Source organism: Mobula hypostoma, chromosome 8 (assembly GCF_963921235.1).
Source record: "Mobula hypostoma chromosome 8, sMobHyp1.1, whole genome shotgun sequence".
Lineage (NCBI taxonomy): Eukaryota > Metazoa > Chordata > Chondrichthyes > Myliobatiformes > Myliobatidae > Mobula > Mobula hypostoma.
Window position 1 is genome coordinate 65,593,378 of NC_086104.1, and position 17,766 is coordinate 65,611,143.

A 17,766-nucleotide genomic window follows, 5' to 3' on the forward strand; every position below is an offset into this window, starting at 1 on the left:
CCTACCATCCTTTCCATGTCTCATTGGAACATACCTATGCAGAACGCCACACAAATATCTCCTGAACATTTGCCACATTCCTGCCATACATTTCCCTGAGAACATCTGTTCCCAATTTAATGCTTCCAAGTTCGTGACTGATAGCTTCATATTTCCCCTTACTCCAATTAAACGCTTTCCTAACTTTCTCTTCCTATCCTTCTCCAATGCTATGGTAAAGGAGATAGAATTGTGATCACTATCTCCAAGATGCACTCCTACTCAGAGACCTGACACCTGACCAGGTTCATTTCCCAATACCAGATCAAGTACAGCCTCTACTCTTTTTGGTTTATCTACATATTGTGTCAGGAAACTTTCCTGAACACACCTAACAATCTCTACCCCATCTAAACCCCTTGCTCTAAATAGTTAAACTCCAAATGTTTTGTAATGAGGGTAAATATACATTTGCATTCCGAAGCACTTGCTGTATTTCTAACCTCAGTAAAATAAATTACAGTAGTTAGCTAGTAATCTAGAAGTTGTGAGTTCAAATACTGTTAAATTGTATATAAAAAACAAGAATAAATAAGATAATGTGTGGAGATTATCAAGAAAATCCAATGTTTCGTTATCGAACCCTGCTTGGTTTACGAGTATTAGTTAAGGGAGCACTGGACAAGTCAGCACTTTATGGCTGATTTTCCTGCCCTGCCCACCGAAGTGAAATACGTTCTCAAAACTTTTGAGGCAAATAATTGCACCGTGTTAGTATCATACAGATCCATGGTGTTTTGACCAAAGGAGCTTTCTAACAAATCCAGAACAATTATCTGTCACACTGATCCTTGATTTAAAAAATATAAACTTACCACTGGTTCATTTCCAGAAAATTGTGGTAAAGGACATTCTGGAATGTCTCCCCATTCTTCATGGTGGTCCCTGCAGTATGTAACATTGTGGTTCTGAAGACTCTGAGAAGTTTGTCCTCGAACAATACGCCTATATCACAGGATGACTAATTTAATTCTTTACTGTTTATAAGCATTGTAGAATTCAAAACTAATTACTATGTTTTAAAATATTGATGCACAACTCCCAACATTTTTAAAATTACTTCAACCACTGATAAATTTAGGATTTTCTTTAATACATTTTGTTGTTATTGATACCAAATATATTTAGCAGAAGATTAGGTTAACTAGTTTTAATGTAGGTAAATTAATTATTTTTGTGAAGAAAATTCATAAATTACCAAGTGACTTACATATTAATAACATAACAGTATAATTTCTATTGGCTGCTGTGGTAAAGCAATGTACACGTCAGAACACAAGAAGTAGGAACAGAAGTAGACAATCCAGCTTTTTGAGCCAGCTCCATTATTTATTAAAGTCATGACTGATATTATATTTCAGCAACATCTTTTGATCCTATCCCCCTCATCCCTTTATTTTCTTGATGTGCAGAACTCTGTTGATCTGTGTTTTCAATGCACACAATAACCGAGCTTCCTCAGCCCGATGGAGTAGAGAATTTCAAAGGTTCACTGCTGTCTGAGAGAGGAAATTTTATATTGCTTTACTCCTAAATATCTTAACCATTTTGAAGGGTGAGCACGTAGCCAAGTGGTTAAGGCATTGGACTAGCTACCTGAAGGTCGTGAGTTCGAGCCCCAGCCAAGGGAACATGTTGTGTCCTTGAGCAAGGCACTTAATCACACATTGCTCTGCGATGACACTGGTGCCAAGCTGTATGGGTCCTAATGCCCTTCCCTTGGACAACATTGGTGTTGTAGAGAGGGGAGACTTGCAGCATGGGCAACTGCTAGTCTTCCATACAACCTTGCCCAGGCCTGCGCCCTGGAGAGTGAAGACTTTCCAGGCGCAGATCCATGGTCTCGCAAGACTAACAGATGCCTTTATTTTGAAGGTGTGTTCCTTGCTCCTTGGCCAGGGAAAACATCTTCCTTGTATTTTGCCTTCTAATGCCCTTAAGAATTAAGGTTTTAATGAGATCTCCTCTTATATAAGCTCTGGAGATTGCATTACATCTGTACTCAATCTCTCCTCATGCAGCCATTCATCGAACCAACCTACTGATTCTTCGCCGCATATTCTCAATGGCAAGCACGCCTTTATTAGGCAGGGAGACCAAATGTCAAGTATGCCTCTCTTAGCCCAAAACAACAAGAATTTATAGCCCTGTATTAACATCTTCTTGTAAATAAGGACAATATAGCTACTCACAAGTTTCTTTTCAATGATTTATGTACAACTACATCAAGGTCCTTCTAAACATCAGCACCACCTCATCTTTTACCATTGGATAAATACTCAGCTTTTCTATTATGTGTACCTTATTTTTTCATTCATATTCTACCTGCCATTCACTCAGCTTGCCCATATTCCTTTAAAGCCTCTTTGCATTCACTTCCTGCCAACCTGAATACAAACTATTCACATATTTTGCTTTCTGTCAATAAGCAATTCTCAATTCACATCAATACATTATCCCAAAATCTGTCTTTCCAAATTTCAAAGATCAACCAGTTTTTGGAAAATCCAAATACACCACATTCCTCAACTATTCTACTAGTCAGCTTCTCAAAATAAAACTCCAGCATATTCATTAAAGATGATTTTCCTTTGAAAATCCATGTTGACTCTGCACAATCCTTACCTTCTTAACAGAGCGCTCAGTATTTTCTACATCATTGATATTAGGCTAATAAGTCAGTAATTCTCCATTAGTTCTAACATGGGAGGATCATAATTAAAGCCATCCAGGACAACTCAAGAATCCGTAGAACTTAGATAACAAAATGTCTAAAGCCATCTCTTTCAAAACTCTGGAATGTAAACAACCAGGTTCTTGTGATTATTAGCTTGCGAGCTCAACAACTACTCCAGTACCATTTTTTGTTTTAGTTTCCTCATTTCCTAATTCTTGACAGAAATAGATGAGTCAGGTTTTGTATGTCTTCATCCATGAAAACAATCACGGGATAATTGTTTAATTCTTCCTTCGTATGTGCAAGCCACAGAGAACAAGGTGGATGATCTTAAAGGGAGACTCACCTACTGCAGGGAGATGCAGAACTGCTGTGTATTCTGTTTCACCGAGACCTGGCTCTCCCCTGCCACCTCCGACTGTGCCATCCAACCGGAGGGATTTTCGATCCATCGGATGGACCACACGGCATCTTTGGGCAAGATGAGGGGAGGTGGTGTCTGCCTACTGATTAACACTGGGTGGTGCTCGGACACGGTGGCACTGACAAGCTCCTGCAGCCCGGACCTGGAACACCTGTTGGTGAAGTGTCGTCCCTACTATCTACCACAGGAATTCACCTCGGTCCTACTGACAGCGGTCTACATTGCCCCCTAGGCGGACGTCGAGTGTGCTCTGAACATACTGTATGCCAACATCAGTGAACTTGAGACCAGGTATCCGGAGGCTTTGTTCATTACAGCTGGGGACTTTAACCAAGCCAACCTCAGAAAGGCACTGCCAAAGTTATACCAACATGTCTCCTGCCCCACTAGAGGCCCGAATATACTTGACCACTGCTACACAGCAGTCAAGGATGCCTACCGTTCCGTCCCACGACCTCACTTTGGAAAATCGGACCATCAGGCAGTACTCCTCCTCCCGGCTTACAAACAGAAACTAAAGCGGGAGGTCACGGTGTCAAAAGTAGTGTCGTGTTGGACAAAGGAAATGGATGAGGTCCTCCGTGACTGCTTTGAATCGATGGACTGGTTAGTATTCAAGGACTCAGCAGCTAACCTCGACGAGTATGCCTCAGTTGTCACGGATTTTATTTTGGAAATGCACGGAGGATTGCATGTCTAGCAAGACGATCCAGGTATTCCCTAACCGGAAACTTTGGACGAATTATGAGGTCAAGTCCCTTTTAAAGGCTAGAGCTGCGGCTTTTACGCCCGGGGATACCAGTCGCTACACGGAATCCAGGCGTGAACTCCGGAATGCATTAAGGGCGCCAAGAGGCAATATCGAGCCAAGTTGGAAGCCCAGGCTAACCAGAGGGATGCCAGTAGACTATGGCAGGGTCTAAATGAGATCACTGGGCGCAAAGAAAAGGCTGGGAATATTAATAACTGTGGTGCTTCTCTTCCTGATGAACTTAACATATTCTACGCAAGATTCGAACAGAAGAGGAGAGTCCCGCTCCCTCTGGATGAACTGGACCTGGTGGCATCGAGATTCATCGTCACCGAGGAGGATGTTAGAAGGACCTTCCTGAAGATAAATCCAAGGAAGGCGACGGGCCCAGATGGCGTCCCAGGACGGGTTCTCCGGGCCTGTGCAAGCAAGCTAGCTGGAGTGTTTGCTGACATCTTCAACTGCTCCTTGCTTCAGTCTAAGATCCCCTCAGGTTTTAAGAAGGCAATGATAATCCCAGTGCCGAAGGAGAGCAAGGTGGCATGCCTGAATGACTATCGACCTGTGGCTCTGACATCAATTGCTATGAAGTGCTTCGAGAGATTGGTTATGACACACATCAACCACAGCCTACCGGTCAACCTCGATGCTTTGTAATTCGCCTACCGGAGCAACAGGTCAACAGCAGATGCCATCTCTCTGGCCCTACATTCCTCCTTAGAACACCTGGAGAATAAAGACGCATACGTAAGGCTCCTTTTCCTTGACTACAGCTCTGCTGTTAATACCATCATTCCAAATAAACTGATTCCTAAGCTCCGGAACCTGGGCCTTAGCACTCAGATCTGCAGCTGGATCTTCAACTTCCTCACAGACAGGACCCAGGCTGTTAAAATAGGGGACAAGCTCTCCTCTACAATCACTCTGAGCACCAGTGCCCCACAAGGCTGTGTACTCAGCCCCCTGCTGCACTCACTGTACACCCATGATTGTGTAGCCAAGTTTCCATCAAACTCAATATACAAGTTTGCTGATGACACAACAATTGTAGGCCGTATCTCGTTGAGCACAGAGAGGAAATTCAGAACCTGGTGGCATGGTGCGAAGACAATAACCTATCCCTCAACGTCAGCAAGACGAAGGAATTGGTTGTTGACTTCAGAAGGAGTAGCGGACCGCACAACCCCATTTACATCAATGATGCGCAAGTGGAACAGGTCAAAAGCTTTAAGTTCCTTGGGGTCAGTAAGACAAATGACCTGACTTGGTCCAACCAAGCAGAGTCCACTGCCAAGAAGGCCCACCAGCACCTTTACTTCCTGAGAAAACTAAAGAAATTTGGCCTGTCCCCTAAAACCCACACTAATTTTTATAGATGCACCGTAGAAAGCATTCTTCTAGGGTGCATCACAACCTGGTATGGAAGTTGTCCTGTCCAAGACCGAAAGAAGCTGCAGAAGATCGTGAACACGGCGCAGCACATCACACAAACCAATCTTCCGTCCGTGGACTCACTTTACACCACACGCTGTCTGAGCAGTGCTGCCAGGATAATCAAAGATACGACCCACCCAGCCAACACACTTTTCGTCCCTCTTCCCTCCGGGAGAAGGTTCAGGAGCTTAAAGACTCGTATGGCCAGATTTGGGAACAGTTTCTTTCCAACTGTGATAAGACTGCTGAACGGATCCTGACCCGGATCTGGGCCGTACCCTCCAAATATCCAGACCTGCCTCTTGGTTTTTTTTCTACACTACCTTACTTCCCGTTTTTCTATTTTCTATTTATGATTTATAATTTAAATTTTTAATATGTACCGATTTTAACTATTTTTAATATTTAATATTTGTAATCCAGGGAGTGTGAAGTGCAGAATCAAATATCACTGTGATGATTGTACGTTCTAGTACCAATTGTTTGGCGACAATAAAAGTATAATAATATTTTCCTCAGAACTTTTCTCCCCCTTTTTCTTTTTAAATCTTTTTATTGAATTAGTACACAAAAGGTAAACCATGTAGACATTAATACACTGTTGCAATACAAATTTACAAGAGATATTAATACACAAAAAAAGTTAGTACAAACAGTGCAGTTTAGATATACAATAATAAGGTAATATAATAGTATACTAATTTTCCATACATATCAATAAAGAGAAGAAAAAACCCCCAAAAAAACCCAAAAAAAACCCACCGTGCAACTAATCTAAAAAGCAAAGCAATGGCTAACTAGGTATCAAGTAGACTTAAACAACTTAAAACAATCACGTCCTCAAACCCGACCTCCATTAAAAACAGTTAAAAAGCAAGAAGGGAATGTAAATATGGGCAAAGAGAAAAAAAAATTACATTAAATGAAAATGTTGAATAAAAGATCTCCAGGTCTGTTCAAATTTAACTGAAGTATCATAAAGATTACTTCTGATTTTCTCCAAATTTAAACATATCGTCTGAGAAAACCAAAAGAACGTAGTTGGGGCATTTTCCCGCTTGAAAATAAAACAGTACTTGTTGAAAAGAATTAAGTAGTATTTTGATCATCCACATTAAACCACAGACTTCCCTCCCTTAAGAGTGAACAATACTACTTTTGATGGCTTGTTAACTTAAGTATCACTCTGAACAGAAACCCCTTCATGTACTGGTCTCTCCCATACTGCTTTATAGGATTTTTCCAAATCAGGATTAGCAAGGCAAAACTTGTCCATTAGAAAACTTCTAGTTTACTATGGTGATTTAAAATTGGAAGGAATAGTAAAATGGTAAGAGCAATTTCAGATTTTGACAAAGTGCCCTCAAAACACCTGCATAATTATAAAGTCTACAAACCCTGTGAATCCAACTGCTCTTACTGTTGGTCAAAGTAAAAGAAAATGAGTTGTCTTTTCCTGGAGCAGAATATATCTGTGATCTCCTTCAAGCAGCAGTGTGCTCCAGAGAGAAATGTCAAAGAACTGGTGTAAAGAGACCCATCAGATAGAAATCTTTAATTCTGACCTTCAAGTTATGATTCAGGCTATTTATGTTTTACCAAATTGTACTCAATGTTATAGATGATGAGTTTTTCCACAAGTTATAGTTCTTATGGACAAGATTACTTCTATGTAATTATGTTAATAACAGAATGTGTTTAGAATGCAGCACAATTTACACTCAGAACGTGCTTATGTTAAAACAATTACTTTATATTTTAAAAAATGTAACTTGTAAATGCAAAAATATTTAAAGACCAGTAAAATTAAAACAATTAGGTCAACAATAAATAACTAAAATTTCTTCCTAATCTCCTGGTTGGAAATCCTCTTTAAAATTAATTGGGATTGCAATCCACGCCACATCCATGTCACAGAGGTGCACTTCCTTTCATGTTTGGAATCTCATCACAACCAGGCTTCTTCATCAGACTCTACGTAGAGTGAAGGGACTGATGCAGTGACAGCTCTCACTCTGAATTTATAGCAGGGTTTTGCCTTTACATTTCTCCTTGCAACTGCTGCCAGTTCACCCCAGTAGTTGTAAAATTACGTCACAGTACACATTTTTCTTGAAGGTGCATTTATCTAAACAACTTTCCCAGCACTATAAATAAACTAATAAGCTTTTACGTACAGATACATAATTTGCATTATCTAATTGTACTATGAACATATTTTTGTGCATGAATTTAACTGTAATAAAGATTTATTTACAATTATAATTGCATCCTACATTGTTCATTAACTATAAGTAGACAATTCATGTCTGATGCTGGCATATTTTAATAAGTAGAAAATGCACTTACCCTGAACCATGAACGATGAGACCAATAAAGAAGATAATGAAGAGATGATGTGCAAACCAAAACACCTCATAAAATGACCTCATAATAGTCTGTGCAGACGAAGTTGCCATCAGAACAAGAGTCACAGTAATGATGATGCCGGTCACTCCTGCTGTGCTACGTAGGAGTTCTTTTGTAGGGTTCTAGAAATTAATAGAGGATTCAATGAACATGGGCAAAATCACCCATTATAAATAACAATTTCTATCTTTTTTCAAGCTAAATACCTTATGCAATAAGATACATTTGAAATTACACAATTTTATTTGATGAAACCTATAATAAAAACACAAGAAATAGAAACACACATTTGCCCATCATATATCGCCCCTCAATACTATTCTGCTATTTAATCTGTTAATCCAGTACCTTAAAGATAAAAAAGAACTACAGATAGCTGGAAATCTAAAAAAAAAGTGGGAAATGGGGTAAAGACTCAGTAACACACACAAAATGCTGGAGGAACTCAGCAGGCCAGGTAGCATCTATGGGAAAGAGTACAGTCAACGTTTCTGGTTGAGACCCTTCAGCAGGACTGGAGGAAAAAAAAGATGAGGAGTAGATTTAAAAGGTTGGAGAGGGGAAGAGAGAAACACAAGATGATCGGTAAAACCTGAAGGGGGAGGGATGAAGTAAAAAGCTGGTAATTTGATTGGTGGAAGAGATACAGGGCTAGAGAAAGGGGAGTCGGATATGAGGACAGAAGGCCATGGAAGAAAGAAAAGGGGGGAGGAGCACCAGAGGGAGGTGATGGGCAGATGAGCAGGCAAGGAGATAAGGTGAGAGAGGGAAAAGGGGATGGGGAATGGTGAATGGTGGGGGGAGGGGTGGTGGAGATTACCGGAAGCTTGAGAAATCGATGTTGATGCCATCAGGTGGGAGGCTACCCAGACAGAATACAAGGTGTTGTTCCTCCATCTTAAGTGTGGCCTCATCACAACAGGAGAGGAGCCCATAGATAGACATATCAGAATGGGAATGCAAAGTGGAATTAAAATGGGTGGCCACTGGGAGATCCTGCTTTTTCTGGCGGGCAAAGCCGTCCCCCAATCTCTGTTGGGTCTTGCCAATATACAGGAGGCCACACCGGGTGTACCAGATTCAGGATACGACCCCAGCAGACTCACAGGTGAAGTGTCACCTCATCTGGAAGGACTGTTTGGGGACCTGAATGGTAGTGACGGAGGAGGTTAAGGGGCAGGTGAAGCACTTGTTCTGCTTGGAAGGATAAGTGCCAGGAGGGATATCAGTGGGGAGGGACAAATGGACAAGGGAGTTGTGTAGGAAACAATCCCTGCGGAAAGCAGAAAGTGAGGGGGAGGGAAAGATGTGCTTGGTGGTGGGATCCCGTTAGAGATGGTGGAAGTTGCGAAGAGCTATGTGCTGGAAGCAGAGGCTGGTGAGGTGGTAGGTGGGTACAAGAGGAACCTTATCCCTGGTAGGCTCTTCTGTCTTCTCCTGTCAAATTTCCCCTCCTCCAACCTTGTATCTTTCTCACCAATCAATTTCTCAGATCTTTACTTCATCCCTCCCCCTTCAGGTTTCACCTATCACCTTGGGTTTCTCTCTCCTCTTCCCCCACCTTTTAAATCTACTCCTCAGCATTTTTTTCATCCAGTCCTGCCAAAGGGTCTTAGCTTGAAACACTGACTGCACTCTTTTCCCGAGATGCTGCCTGGCCTGCTGAGTTCCTCCACCATTCTGTGTGTGTTGCTCGGATTTCCAGATTCTGCAGATTTTCTTCTGTTTGTCTAAAGACTCAATAAATTGGGTAGAGTCTGTGGGAAGAGAAAGAGTTATCATTTCAAGTCTGGGAGACTTCATGGCACTGAGAAGTAAGAAGTTAGTCAGTCCAACAAAGAGTTACAATAAACATTTTAGTTTCCAGACTATGGACCCTTTCTGCTGTCTCCACCATTTTCAGTTCACCTGCATTCTTTTCCCTGGCTTTATACATTCATTAATCTATTCATTGCTAACTGTCACCAGGACAATGATTATCTTGATTTTCCTATTCCCTTCCCTCACTCTGACCTACCATCCACTGAATATACATTTCCCTACCTTGACTCCATTCTTTCTCCCCATGGTCCAGTCCTTTCCCAATTACATCCGTAACACTTCAGATCCATTATCTGCTTTGACAGTTTCCAAGTCGTTGATCTTAAATGGTTCATCTCACCATGTACGTATAACCCCTATAAACCCCTCCATCCCATAACCAAGAGATCAGAGACCCTTTTGTTTCTTCCTCGAACAGATGCCCAAGGTGTTCCCCTCCACTAGCACACCCATTTGCCTAGTCCATAGCTGCCTTGGTTATTCTTCTTCCTCCATGAGTCCAATAAGGTCGCCATTCAAATCTCTCAGTTCCTTCATCTCCAGCACGTTTGGTCCAACAGAGAGACATGCTCCACAGGTCCCTCTGTAAAGTCTTCTGCCTTATCTGTGACTTCCACTGTACCATAGTGGACAGAGCCCTTGACCAGATTTCATCTATTACCTGTACAGTATATCTACTCTTATCCCTTCTCTTCCTGAACAGAGCAAGAATGGAGTTTCCCTGGATAATGCCTTCTACTCCACCAGTTCATGCATTCAACAGATCATCCTTTGCAATTTCCACCAGTCCCAACATGATTCCACCATCACACATCTTGTCTTCCCTCCCCTTACAGCTTATTGAAGGGATCACTCCCTTTACTTTTCTATTTCCACTGACTTATAATTTACTCTTCTTTTTCCACTAACCAGCGCATGGCATTTTCCCATACAACCAGAGGAAATGTAATACCTATTTGTTCACCTTTTCTCTTATTACTATCTAGTAATAACAGTCTTTCTAGGTGAAGCAGCGATTCACTTGCACTTCTTCCAGTCTAACCTAATACATTCAGCGTTCACAATGTGGCCTTCTCTACATTGGAGAAACCAAATGCAAAACACTGTGCTCAGTCAGCAGGAGTGACTCGAAGATTACACTCCGATTCTCACCATCCTATGGCCTCCTACACTTCTACAATGAGCCTAATGCAAGCCTGAGGGATACCACCTCACCTTTCTACTAGCACACTGCAGCTGCTGGAATTGATGGTGATTTCTCCAACTTCAGATAAATTGCTCTTTCTTTCTGCTTATATCAAGACTGCCATTTCTTTTTCCTTTTTCCATTGACTAGCCTACTGGGCATATCTATCTTTTTAAGTTCTATTGATAGGTCACACAGAGCTGAAACTTTAACTGCCTTTCTTTGCAAAGATGCAGAGCTTTTCCCCTAGTGTTTCTGGTTTTAGTGTAGATGATTGACTTTTTCAACTGATCTCTACTTCATTTGTTCACCTTTTCAAGAGAATATAGAAATGCAATTCAGTTTAAAGCATCGTTGAATATAATTTAAATAAACCATTTTTAAACTTAGTTTATTCCCAGTAAATGCAAAGATGCAAGAGCAATCCATTTTATTCTATGATAGTGCTTTCATAATTAGCCCTTCTTTGATTGTGGATTATGTTAAACTCTGTAACATATTGATAACAATTTCTATTAAATTTATAGGGATCTGTTACTGACAAAGTGATTTGAAGCATCTATCCATGTTACTGATAGAAACTTTACTTCTGGATAAATTCTGACACTTTAGAAAAGGTAGATATAGATGAAAGTTGCACAACTATAAACTTTTAAAAGACATTTTTAACTTTGCTAAAGTAAATCAACTCATTATTAGTTTCATGAAACAAGGATCTAGCACTGTTGCAAAATCCAGCAGAGAACACATACTGTTTTTATCAGCTAACCTTATGATTAATTTGATAATTAGTTACAAATGTTTGTAAAACTAGTTTTAATATTACTCTGCACAGATGTTGCACAATAAACTTAAAACAAATAATCTATATTTACGAATTCTAGAAACAAGAACTGTAAGTGAAATTAAGACACCAATTAATTGAATGAGTGATAAAGTTGTAAAAATTTGTATCCTGTTTCTTCACTTTCCATTGAAATTAGAGTCAACGTACCGTGTCATATGTTCTGATGGGGTTGAGGTAACTTTCACTGGAGTTCGTCCCGATACTAGAGAGCCGGGTCAGTAAGTTTCTGGCAGCAGGTGAATAGCTTTCATGGTATCGTTCAATATTGAACAGATGAGCAATTATATGAATAACTAAACGATGGAAAACAAATATTTCATTTACATCTTTTTTGGTAGTTGAATAACTGAAATATATATATACAATGGTCTAATGGTTTAAAAACAAACCATTCCAGACTTCATGTTGCAAAGTCAAGCATTCTGCTGCAGATTCAGAGTAACCTCTGAGGAGAAGACACCTGGATACTTATTTATTAGCATTGCTCAATTTGCAGATTTCCCTTAAAGAAAGAATTAGGGTACTCTGATTTGCTTTATACTATAGCAAATAGACTTTGTTATCTTGAAAAGATAAGGCTCCATATGCCTAACATACTTCACAGCACACTTTAAGTACTCAGAATGTTACAGCTTCCCTCCTATAACTTTCCATTTTTCTATCATTATGTGCCTATCGAAGGCTTCTTTAAATGCCCTTAATGTATCTAGTTTTACCACCACTCATGGCAGGGCTTTCTACACACCCACCACATTCTGTGTTAAGAACTTACCTCTGATATCCGCCCCCCACCCACCTTTCCACCAATCAACTTAAAATTATGGCCACTTGTATTAGCTCTTGGAAAACACTTCCAGCAATCCACTCGATCTATGCCTCTTTTTATCTTGTACACCTCTATCAAGTCTTCTCTCATCCTGTTCACTCCAAAGAAAATGCCCTAGCTCACTCAACCTATCTACATCCACCCAAATCCCTGCTGTATCGCTCTTACTCCGATCGAGAATCTGTAATTCTTGTTGCAGTATCTTCCCTGCTCCATGCCTACCTCACTATAAATGCCATAAATATTGAATAAATGCTACTGCATTTTATTACTAATGCAATAAATCATTGACAAAGTTCATAAATGTGACAGGTAATACACCACAAGTGTGTTTTTTTTTACAGCAATTGAATGTAATGTAGGGAGTGGAGAAACACATGGGCAATAGGACCAAGTTTCAAGATAACAAACAACCCAACACCAGCAAATAATTTTATCTCAGGTACTTCATTATTACAGCACCTACTTAGTACATCTACAAATGAATTTTCTGGTAATTGTCAAACACCTTACCTGTCTGTAGGATTATCATGTAGGCAACAACTTGATGAAATCCAATGTTTTTATCCAGCTGCCTTCGAATATTACTTCTACAAGACTGGGATAAGAAGCCCAAACAGAAATTAGCCAATTGGAATACATTGCTCAAAATTATTGGAAAATTAAATACTGGCTTAACTTGGGAGTATTATAATCATATGGACTCTTTTGGGTGCATTAGTGACTTTCAGAAAATTTGAATTTTTATCCAACTTCAGACTAGGATTTTTGTTTCCAATGTAAAATTCCCCCAAAACTAGTGCAACATGAATACTATATCTGCAGTGAGATTATCACTTCATTGGCCTGAAAAAAATGACAGTTCTTATCTATTCACAGAATAGCCATATTTTATTAACTCTGATTCCCTGGAAACTTCACTATTTGAAGCATTCAAACTGCTGTCTTTTTCCTAACTGACACCTATGAACAAACAAGGAATATATGACACCGGAAATGCTTTGCCTTTGGAGAATGAAGTTACAATCACACTTCCGAACTTTTGGATTATTCTAAGTTACTTCAGTTGATCTCGCTCCATCTCAGTTTGAGTGGCAAAGGTCATTCAAGTCCCTTTGCAAGGAGAGAAAAGCACAGGGACAGGGGGCAGATTTTTTTTTGCTTGCAATGTTGACTTCCCCAAGGTGCAGACATATAAAGTTTGCACTTTAATTGTTACCAAGCCCTTTACTAAAAGTTCCCATTTGAAGGTGACCCTGGAGAGTCTATGGCCTTATTGCACAAAGATTTCTAGATTTAAAACTAAGTGTTTTTGTGTTGCTCCTGAGTTCCTCACACCTTCTATCAACAAAATGCTTCAATATTTTTCAGATCTATGGTGGGTAGTCTCCCACTTTTTCATATTGAAGTCTGTCTATAACAGTTTTACATACAGAATTATTCTGATGATATCCCTTTGTAATTTCAGTACCATCAAACTTGGTGTCATTAGTAAGCCCAGTTATTTTGCTCCTTGTTCATTCATCTAAATTATTTGTGAAGAAAATGAATTGAGACCCAGCATGAATCCTCTACTGCACACATGCTGACAATTTGGACGTATTATCTTCATCTTTTGTTGCACTTCTAATCAGTTCTCTGCTTGAGTCGACAAGTTGCTTCACCTAGCTAGCTTACAAAGTCTTAAGGGAGTTCACGTAAATAATATACAAAGATGTTCTACCAGAAAATATTCAGCAGATCAGGCAATATTCCAACACTCCATTAATTACACAGGCAAACTTCAGTTAGTTTTATTAAACATTAATTATTCATATCTAGACTTTATTGGTACTCTCTAATCAGCTCAAGTTTGTCCAAGAGCTCAATCACCCTCATTTTAACAAACTATTCTAGTAACTGCTCTAAATTAGGAAGTAGATCAGAGATCTATAATTTTCTAATCTACCTCACACTCAAAGAAAAATTAATTTGGCATCCATTTTATATTACATAGAATAACATGATGAACACGGTTGTCTCATCAAAAGGTACCGCAGCTTAATTTGCGATAATTTTTTGGTCAGGCAACCTTGTTCATTTGGACAAGAAAAAGTCATATTGCCATTTCTAATGTTGCATACCGACAAAAACAGCTACCAATTTTGGAGAGCACTTTAGATTTCATTTGTCTTGCCACTTGTTAAAAGTTCATGTAAGTACTACAATGGACAGAGTAAAACTATTGAATTCCTACCCACAGGTATTTATAACTTTTTCTACTGTATCTAGGAACAGAAATGGTACTCTCTATAATTTGCTAAGTTGAGTTATACATTGCATCCAAATGTATGTAGATAATTTAAGGTGGATGTATCACTTGTGAAATACTGAGTATTTTTTGAGCGACAGAACTCATCTTTACATAGAAGGCATTTGGTCTTCTGGTATCGCATTGTTCTTACATTTTGGAAAGGGTTCATTATAAACTGGGACTGAATAATTTATGAAAATATCTGACATGACCACTATCAACTTTACATTTTCATGTTTCTCAAAGTTGAAGGCAATGTATTCAAGCACCAGACCAGATTTAAGTAGATAATCCAAGCTGACACTTTCATGTGGTAGTACATGAAGGATACATTTTTAAGGAATTTCTTTTGAATGTAGTGTAATCCATATCTTACTTATTATGGAGGCATAAGAGACTACAGATGCTGGAATGTGGAGCAACAAACAATCTGCCAGAAGAACTCAGCCTGTTGAGGAGCACCTGCGGGTGGAAAGGAATTATCCTGATGCAGGATTTCAACTTACCTTTCTCAGTCAGTTGCTGCTCAACCCACTGAGTTCTTTCAGCAGATTATTTACGGCACGTTACCTTTACACTGGGATGTAAAAGGATGATTGGAGTTCGCACAAAGAAAAAGCAAAATCTCTTTCTAGAACAGAGGAAAGTATTTCAACCATCTCAGAATATGTAAGATTACTTAAATGCTAGTTCTTTGTTGTTTGTTAACTTACTCTGTTGTTAACTGACTCTCGTACAATTTTCACCATGTAGTCTAATTACTGTATAGTTCAGCTTTCATAATTTCTTACCATTGCAACCAATAAAACACTTACAAGATATAAGAGATCATATTTAATTTTTCACACTCGAACATTTAAATGGATATCATTACAGATGAAGTGATAATTAATTTTAACAATAACATAGTTAGATACAATTGATAGGTAAAGGGTAAAATACATCTCAAGTAGTATTAACCCCAGGATACCTTAACGAAATAGCACATACATTGCATGATCCTCTCAGGAATGAAATGAGATTGCGGCTGATTGGCAGTAGTATCAGGAAGCAGTTTAAGTTGAGACACGTGGCAGATGCTCTCGACCAAGCTAGTGCGGACTAATAGGAAAGATCAGAAAGATACCTGTAGCTTACTCATAAAATGCAAGCATTTTTAAAGATAATTAAATTTCAGCAATGTTTTACTTACTCCAAGAAGTGCACGCGTATAAATATAGGCTTCCCCATACTCATACAAGTAGAAAGTGTAGCCAAATAGACAAGTATTGATTCCCAACCACATCAACTGCAAGAAAAATAGTTTTACTCCACAGATTTAAAATAATGACATACAATATTATGTGACCTAATCTTAATTATTTTCACTGGCTAATTGAGAGGGGTAAGAAAATTACAGTAAAGATTTTAGTCAATTATGCTTAATCTATCAAATATTTCTCATTATGAAAGGTTAGCAATCAGCTTCAAATCATATATGTTGAAGCAAATAAAGGACAACTGGATAGAATACTGTTTAAAAAGATGTGAACACATAGCTTTTATTTTTCAGTAATTTACATACATTTCTTAATAGTTCGGTTTGTACCTTTATATTCTACCTGAAATAGTTTTCCCAAACAGATGGGAGCAGTTATATTGTCAAGCTAAATAATACTAACGTAGTGCAATGTAACTTTCTGAATAAATTGTTTAAAACACAGAATTTTATGGCATCAATTTTATACTAAAGATATATTTGTCAATTTAAAAATACGAATACGAAACTTACTAATATGGTGAGCTTTGGAGCTTCATTCACAAGCCAGTTTGCCATTGATGCTGTTGAGCTGTTGTACTAATCTGCTCTTTGCTCCCTTACAATTGGTGTCTTGTTTGCTCACCACCCAAAACTAGTGGTTGTGGCTTAAACTGTAGCAACATTCAAGGTGCATTCTGGGAATTGTAGTTTCATTCTTACCTGTCCAACCTGTCTTTATTCATCCCTAGCAAATGAAATTTCCAGGAAATTCAGAGAGTAGGTACATTTAGCAAGGACACATCAGACAGTGTCTGCCATTTGGAAAATGCTTTAATCATTTTATTCTTATGAAAGATTCACTTTTATTTGAAGTGGAATTGAAGACTCTATATTTAGTGCCTTATACATGCAACAGCTAAAACAAAATTTTCAAATATTATTCTGAAATAAGACCATACAACCATAAGACATGGGAACAGAATTAGGTTATTTTCCCTGTCGAGTCTGCACTGCCATTCAGTCATGACTTTTTTCCCCTCCTCAGCCCCACTCCCTGGCCTTCTCCCCATAACCTTTGATGCCATGTCCAGTCAAGAACCTGTCAAGCCCTGCCTTAAATACACCCAACGACCTGGTCGCCACAGCTGCCTGTGATAATACATTCCACAAATTCACCAGCCTCTGGCTGAAGACCACAAGAATATCAAGGGTGGTAAGTGGGATAGGTTCTATAGGGCAGTTTGGCATTCACATTACTAAAATTATGCTGTAGGGAGTAAAGTTCTACTGTTCGGTTACATTCTCATCTTTAGGTCAAAAAAGCCAATGTTTTGAGCTTCATACATGAATACACAAGCTGTTCATAATCCAGTTTTGACGACATACTTTTACAAATAGGCCTACAAACAAATTTGATATCGGACATTCAGCAGACGACAGATTGCTGTCAAATTTAGAGAAATACGTATGTTTTCTAGTTGTTCCATCTGTGCAAGTGGAAGTCATGTGATATCATTTGTTATGAAATATGCTCTGATTGTCGATATGATAATAGTTGTTTTTCAATTGTCATTTAATACAATGTCATTGTCACGGAGTGGTACAGTACAGAAACAGATCCTTCAGCCCACCTCATCCATGTCAATTTTTTTGTCCATCTACACTAATTCCTTTTACCTACACTAGGCCCATGTCCTTCTATGCCTTCCTTATTTAAATGCCACCCTAAATATCCTACCTTTTTGACCATCCACAAACTTAATATTCATAATGTTAAAAGTAGGATATACAATGAAACTTTTGTCATGGGTGATCAATA

At 39.0% G+C, this 17,766-nt stretch overlaps 1 protein-coding gene across 1 annotated transcript in view; it reads right to left on the minus strand.

Annotated features, from left to right (window-relative positions):
- LOC134351151 (NADPH oxidase 3-like) overlaps nt 1-17,766 on the minus strand; it is a 34,484-nt gene that overhangs the window by 15,749 nt on the left and 969 nt on the right. The window contains exons 2-7 of the mRNA XM_063057266.1: nt 15,900-15,995; nt 15,698-15,808; nt 12,928-13,012; nt 11,736-11,881; nt 7,675-7,856; nt 855-984 (exon numbers count right to left, since the gene is read on the minus strand). Coding sequence (XP_062913336.1) covers nt 855-984; nt 7,675-7,856; nt 11,736-11,881; nt 12,928-13,012; nt 15,698-15,808; nt 15,900-15,995 — 750 coding nt within the window. The remainder of the gene's footprint in view (nt 1-854; nt 985-7,674; nt 7,857-11,735; nt 11,882-12,927; nt 13,013-15,697; nt 15,809-15,899; nt 15,996-17,766) is intronic.